Below are 6,867 nucleotides of genomic sequence, written 5' to 3'. Positions count from 1 at the left end.
TCAAAAAATGATAGGACTAATGGGGGTCTGATATATTTGATCTTTAGTGTGTTCCAGGTATAAGCACTCCTTTATTGATAATCCATATAAGGCCCTATTTGCAGAAAGCGATCAAGTAATATACTCATAAAGGATTGCAGTGAAAGGCAAAAAATTAACAAGTATTAATCAGATGTATACAGAATTCTTTTGTCCTCTTTCTTAGTGTGAGATGATGTTAAAATATTTACCCCTGCTAGTTGCTACATTGAGAAGTCACCAAGAATTTTATGTTTCTTTAAGATATAAGCCACATTTGGCACAGCAGAATGAGAATTGGTCACCTGAATTAGTCCAAACACTCTATACCCAGAATCTTTCTCATTGCTTTGCTTCTTTTCCCTTTAAATCAACTGCCATTATCTTTTTCCAACATGTAATTTGCAATAAAAAAACAAGGACCCTTATAAAGAGGCTACAGTGGAAAAGGAATTGAAAGAATTTGCAATGTTGAGAATGAAACCAGTGATTTTTTATAAGAGAACCCTACACTTGAGCTAATTCAGCATGTTACTTGAAGTAACTCCTGCAACTTAGTCTGAGATCATATGGTATAGTTAATAATTGTTATATACAAGATCATATTTGTGTTGCTACTTTAAAGTAAGTATGATACAAAATGACACAATTAAATACAATGGGCCAAAAAACTCAATTGCACTGAAAGCTGGCTATTATGATCGTTCTCGGGGGGATTTTGTACCTTCTGAAACACGAGAGGCGTGTTTTGTCTTAACACTGCCTGGAAATGAAGATTCAGATTTGTGTCGAGATTTAGAGACCTTTCTCCTATCTCCAAATGGACGACCAGACGTATACTTAGAAGGGAGCTGTTCTAACGCACTCAACACGAATGACATATCTGGTCTGCCCCTTGCTTCAGGATGTACACAATGTAATGCAAGAGTGGCTGCTATCGTAGCTGCTTTTCGAGGATATTGCCCTTCTAACTTAGTGTCCATAATCCTGAACAACTTTTTCTTGTCATGCAAATATGGAGTTGCCCATTCGATCAGATTTTGTTCTGCACCAGTCTTCTTTTTATCCATTACACGACGACCAGTAAGCAGCTCAAGTAAAACAACCCCAAAGCTATAAACATCACATTTGGCTGTTAGTTTACCTGCTAACGAGAAAAAGATGTGGTCAAACTAGCAGCCGATAATATTCACATTTCTTATACACTTTGTTGATGCAGCGAACACTTTCACTTAAATGAGAGAATACCAGAAATGCACAACCTTAGCTACTTCCCATCAGTGGTGTTCTGAGGGGATGGAATACAAAGATTCTAATTAACATCATAACAACCACTTGCAGAAATGTAGGGTAAGATTGCGTACAAAAGATCCTTATGGTCCGGCCCTTCCCCGGACCCCGCGCTGGAACTTAGTCCACCGGGCTGCCCTTATGGCAGATAGAGTTACTGAAACCATACAGATAGCATTAGCCAGAATTTGACCTAAACGATGATATGCTTTCGTAGAGTTGAATGATCGGATGAAAGAAACAAAACCATATTGGCAAGTTTTAGTATCATATGATCAAGCTGGATGATCAGAAGAGCAATCAGGAATTTAACAAATAAAGCAATAGCAATAGAAGAAATCTTGACTTGATTGAAAATAAATAAACCTGTAGTAAGATATTCAGGAGCAGTATATCCTTGAGTACCCATTACTTGAGTAGATACATGAGAATGATCACCAGTTGGACCAGATTTTGCCAACCCAAAATCTGAAAGTTTTGCATTAAAATCCTACATGAAGGAAACATGAAATTCATTTAGGAAGTACTCATCCACCTGCCAATCAAATCATACATATTGGCCTCACATAAACCCACCAAAAATAAAAATAAAAATTAAAGGCAACCAAAATGATCAGAGGAATTTTTTTAAAAGCCGCAAAAGAAAAGTAATTCTTGAGCATACCGAGTCTAAAAGGATGTTAGAAGCTTTAAAATCACGATATATAACTTGTGGTTCCGCGTCATGCAAAAAAGAAAGTCCTCGAGCAGCACCTATAGCAACTTTAATCCTTGTTGCCCATGGAAGAACTGATGCACTTTCTGCAAATCGGACAATTTCAAGTCAATAGACTTGAATCTACAAAGAAATCTCATGGTGTTTTTATTTCATCCATAAAATGTCAAGTATAGCAAAAGGATAAAAGGGGTGGCAAGCTAAACCTGGATTCCATTGCCCGTCACAATGCAACAAATTTGGACTGATTAGATTTTAAGTAAAGTGGATTTGGACAAAAATGATTATCCCATCCAGATTAGATCTACAAAAATGATTTTGCATCTGATCTATCCATTGTCTTGATGATCCAACACTGGTAAAAGATAAAATGCATCGAGAAGCTACTTGAGATGATTGATATTGAGAACCCTTGAAGATTTAACAACCACAACTTTCCAACTCTAGTGTTTGTGAATATATCGGACAACAGAAAAAAGTTTTAATATCTATCGTTGTACAATGCAAGGACTTCATTATTCAAGTGATAACCGGATCGAGGAATGTAAAACATGTTGAAGATAAAAAGAAATACTTATGTATGAAGAAACCAAGATGAGCTTATTTATACAAGCAAATTAAGTGTTCGCAAATGAATGGATTTCAATCACTTCATTCACATGGACCCTAAAGTACTTGAAAGAATATATGAAATTAATAACTCACTTCGAAACAAATGATTCTCCAAGCTCCCTCTTGGCATAAATTCATATACTAATAGCCGGTTTTCCCCTTCCAAGCAGAATCCAATGAGCTTGACCAAGTTTGGATGATGAAGTTGCCCAAGATAATTTACTTCTGACTATAGGAAGATACCGATCAACATACTTAACAGGGTGGTGGGAATAGAAAAACAAATTAGTTAAGAAAACAAAGGATATGCAAACAACCTACCAGCCACTCCTTATGGCCCTGCAAACCTCGAGGCTTGAGCTTCTTTACTGCAACTCCCAGTCCTGATCCAGGTCTTGAAGCAGTTAGTGTTTCCTCGCATAGCCATCCCTTATAAACATAACCAAATCCTCCTTCACCAAGAAGGCAATCGCGATGGAAATTGCTGGTGGCCTTTGCAAGTTCAGAGAGCAAAAGTGCTCTTAGATAAGGAGATGATAGTATTTCACTCTCAGACCTTGGACTTGGTACAATCCCTGTTCTCTTTTTCCTAGTAGAATTCTGGTCTGGAACAGGCAAAGGGTGACTGGCATGTTCTGTGGCTCCTGAATAATATGCATGATCTGATTATAACAAGTATATTTGGAAACATATCAGCGTGGGAGAGGTTTGAATCTTATTTGGTAAAACAAGAACAAAGTATGCATTTACAATTACTAGTGACATAATAACTCATATTTTCCAGATACAAAAAACTAAGTAATATTTATCCTCACTCCCTCAAATCTTGTATAACAAAATTTCGATGCTTTACATAATGCACAAAACAAACAAGCAGTTATGCAAATGTTTAAAGGTTGATGTCTTTGGCAAATTCAGTGTGCCACAGTGTGTTGCTTCATCATTCTTGAACAGTAAATACAACAATTAAGAGAAGGACAAGAAAGTAGGCAAAATATCCCTCATTGCTAGTAAACTGTTTTACAGAAAAAAAGGAGTATTAAAGTAGAATGTCTTTGCACCCTTATGAATTGTAACCTGAGAAACAAAACAACAACAATGACTATGCGAACTAGTAGGGTCAGTTATATGAATCCTCAATATCCATTCTGCTCCATTTGCACCATTTTTATTCTAGTATTAAATAATTTGTCTTTTATTCAAAACATTTAAAAAAAGAAAAAGAAACTAATCTTAAAACAAATCAAAATCCCTCTATAGGATCCCATTATATCTTAATAACAATTTACAAAGAAGAGATACCATGAGAGACCAGAATTCGGATCGTAGCAAAAATAAAAAAGCTTTAGGTGATTTCTTCTTATACAGTTATACGCCTAAACCTTGGTGGACGGAGTTACCCGGCACTTATATTAGTGCGAGGTAACCAATACCAATTATTGAGCCGAGCCCAAGCTGTCCCGACCACCATTTTATAAAAGAAATTAAAAAGAAATGTTGGAATTGCATGTTAACAGGAATGAAGAATAATACCACTGGTTCCTATAGAGTTGGCAAACGTTAAAATTCCAGGTTTAGGGACTCCTGCGACTTTCTCACGCCTTTGAACACAACAGGTGAACCAGTTGCCCATACCCACAAAATTTTAATCAAAATGTAGACAAAATTGGCTCTTTGTCCTCCATATCTACTGCAGGGGCATAAGGCAAAGATGAAGAACAAGAAGAGCATTGATACCCCTCCCCCCCAAAAAAAAAGAATCTGATTTGTTTTTGCTGAAACAGAGTTAATAATGTGGGGTTAGATGAACTAGACTAACCTGCGGTACAGGAACCATCTGTAATAATATTCAATCAATTATATCCCAGTTAATGTTAATTTACTATGTTAATCCTTTGTATTTATTCTATTATATTCTGAGTTAATTCATTTACAAACTACTCCTATATACTAACATAATATTCAATCATCTATGTCTCAAGTTCAAATTATATGGAAAGTTTGGTCATAAATGAAGTTAGAATGGGAAGATTTGTGTGCACGAGGAAAATTGTGCACTCTGTTCAGTCATTGGTTGTGCGATATTAACGCGAGACATGCAAAGGGTCAAAAGATGACTTGGATCGCATATCTGTTTGTTAGTTTAGTCTAGAAGCAGTTAGAATGATTTTATGCTGTTTGATAGATGCTAAAATCATGGAAAATGATTGTTGTTGATACATAACATAACATAACATAACATAAACATATATAAATTATTATTTTCTTTTTTTGCTAAACCTTTTTTCTTTTTATCCAACTAGTATTAGTACTCGCACTATGCGCGGATATTATTAAAAAATATTAAACATATCAAAATTTATATAATATGATTTGTTTGAACACATTAATTATATATTTTAACAAAATCATAAATGATGTCTTATCTTAATGCATGTACCAACAATAAAATTTTATGTAATTAAATTAAACGAATCATATAATCATCGCATAACTTTTGGATAAAACTCAAATGTCATAGTGATATAGTTTGTACAACAAACAATCTGAAAATATGATACAATTCAAAACCAATAAGACTACATTATAATTAAATGAATCTAAAAACTTCTTTATTTAGTATTTTTCTAACTTAACTTGTTAATGTTCATTATCGTCATTAAAATCTTCAACTCCTTCCTACTTGTTACTCGTGATAAAGATCATAAAGTAATTTATTTGTAAACACATATTTATTTAGGAGTAGTTCAATATGAGATAATGATACATCTTGACTTTTAATAATGACAAAAGAATAATGCGATGGAGAATTGTCTTTGTTTGAATTTAAAACGTATTTTGACTCGGATGGAGTCAATGTTATATTTGGATGATAGCTTTTTATTTAATATATTTTCTGATAAAATTTTAATTTCAATAACTTGATTTATAAGTCTTATAAAGATAAACGCATTCTATTACCTATACAATATTTTAGAGTTACATATATACTCATACTTATAATAAAAACCATGTCTTATTTAGTAGACTATTACATCATTTGTTCACTTCATGATTTGCAAATGACTTATATCACTTTATATCTTTGTTTATTCTTTTCTTCCAATAAAATAATAGTTCCTACCTTTATAAGTACTGAGATCTAGATCTTAGACTTAATAATATTTTTAGTGTTCTATTTATTCAGGAGATAATCATGGGTGAAGTCTTTCATGAATTTTCTTAGCATTCTTTTATTTAATAGTAAATGTAATTAGTAATTAAATATTCCTTTTATGTTATTTTTAACATAATATTTTATGTTTTAATTTCAATTATTATTAAAATGACATGTATTAGAAGTATTTATGATATTTCTAAGATTTAATGAGTTGATTGAAATTCCGTCTTTTAAATGTTTCTCATCATAATTCAAACAAATTATTTCATTTCAAATTCAAATATGTCTTATAATTTTATTTTAAGCTGACATTTTTATATTTAAAATTGTTTTTTTATTTTTTTTGTTCCTTGTTTATCGCTATTGTATTATTATTTACTTAATAATTTTACATTGTCATGCGATTTTTTTTTGCCTTGTCAATTAACTTAATACAGATAAATATGAATTTTAAACATAAGCATCGCAAGAGGATATTATACTTGTAATGACCCGACTGGTCGTTTTGAGCATTTGCATTCTGTTTAATTATTTTAGGGCATGAGTAGGTTTGTACGATATATTATGACTAGTGTGTATTGCCGGTTTTGGTTTTCAGGTGCCCTGGAATTGATTTGGAAGAATGATTCTTATTTTAGAAGCCTTAAGTTGGAATAGTTGACCAAGTTTGACTTTTGTGTATTTTACCTCAGATCATATTTTTGATGTTTCTGTTAGGTCTGGATGGTGATTTTGGATTCGGGCGTATGCCCGGATTTGCATTTGGATGTTCCTAGAAAGTTTCGGCATTATTGGCAAAAATTGGCAATTTGAAGCATCGAAAAGTTCATAAATTTAATAGGGAGTTGACCTTGATGATATCGGGTTCAGATTCTAGTTTTGGGAGTTTGACTAGGTTCGTTATCTCAGTTGAAACTTGTGTACAAAATTTGAGGTCATTCCTAGTTGATTTGATATGATTCAGCATGAGTTTTGGAAGTTGAAAGTTCAAAAGTTCATCAACCTTGATTTGAGGTGCGATTCGTGGTTTTGATGTTGTTATGTGTAATTTGAGGCCTCAAATAGGTCCGTG

General features: G+C 33.2%; 1 protein-coding gene across 2 annotated transcripts; it reads right to left on the bottom strand.

Annotated features, from left to right (window-relative positions):
• Nucleotides 1-533: 533 nt before the first annotated feature.
• On the bottom strand, nt 534-4,393 carry LOC104106666 (probable serine/threonine-protein kinase PBL18). 2 transcript variants are annotated; one of them, XM_009615254.3, is made up of 6 exons: nt 4,169-4,393; nt 2,957-3,297; nt 2,729-2,864; nt 1,973-2,109; nt 1,675-1,798; nt 534-1,162 (listed from the first exon to the last, which is right to left on the bottom strand). In XM_009615254.3, exons 1-6 carry the CDS (start codon nt 4,266-4,268, stop codon nt 714-716), a joined length of 1,287 nt encoding a protein of 428 aa, XP_009613549.1. In that variant the 5' UTR covers nt 4,269-4,393; the 3' UTR covers nt 534-713. The 2 variants fall into 2 exon arrangements, with proteins under 2 accessions (XP_009613549.1, XP_018629814.1); XM_018774298.2 differs by having other exon boundaries at nt 2,957-3,270.
• Between the last annotated feature and the right edge of the window lie 2,474 nt (nt 4,394-6,867).

This window comes from Nicotiana tomentosiformis, chromosome 10 (genome assembly GCF_000390325.3).
Source record: "Nicotiana tomentosiformis chromosome 10, ASM39032v3, whole genome shotgun sequence".
NCBI lineage: Eukaryota > Viridiplantae > Streptophyta > Magnoliopsida > Solanales > Solanaceae > Nicotiana > Nicotiana tomentosiformis.
Note: the sequence above shows the minus strand (reverse complement) of the source record. Positions and strands in the feature narration are given on the sequence as shown.

Excerpts from the sequence above, each read along its gene's own strand:
- LOC104106666 (XM_009615254.3), bottom strand. The coding sequence starts at position 4,268 with ATGGGCAACTGGTTCACCTGTTGTGTTCAAAGGCGTGAGAAAGTCGCA. Across the intron at positions 2,865-2,956 it reads AGGGCCATAAGGAGTGGCTG|TCAGAAGTAAATTATCTTGG; the intron begins GTAGGTTGTTTG and ends ATCTTCCTATAG. Across the intron at positions 2,110-2,728 it reads GGAGAATCATTTGTTTCGAA|AAAGTGCATCAGTTCTTCCA; the intron begins GTGAGTTATTAA and ends TCCGATTTGCAG.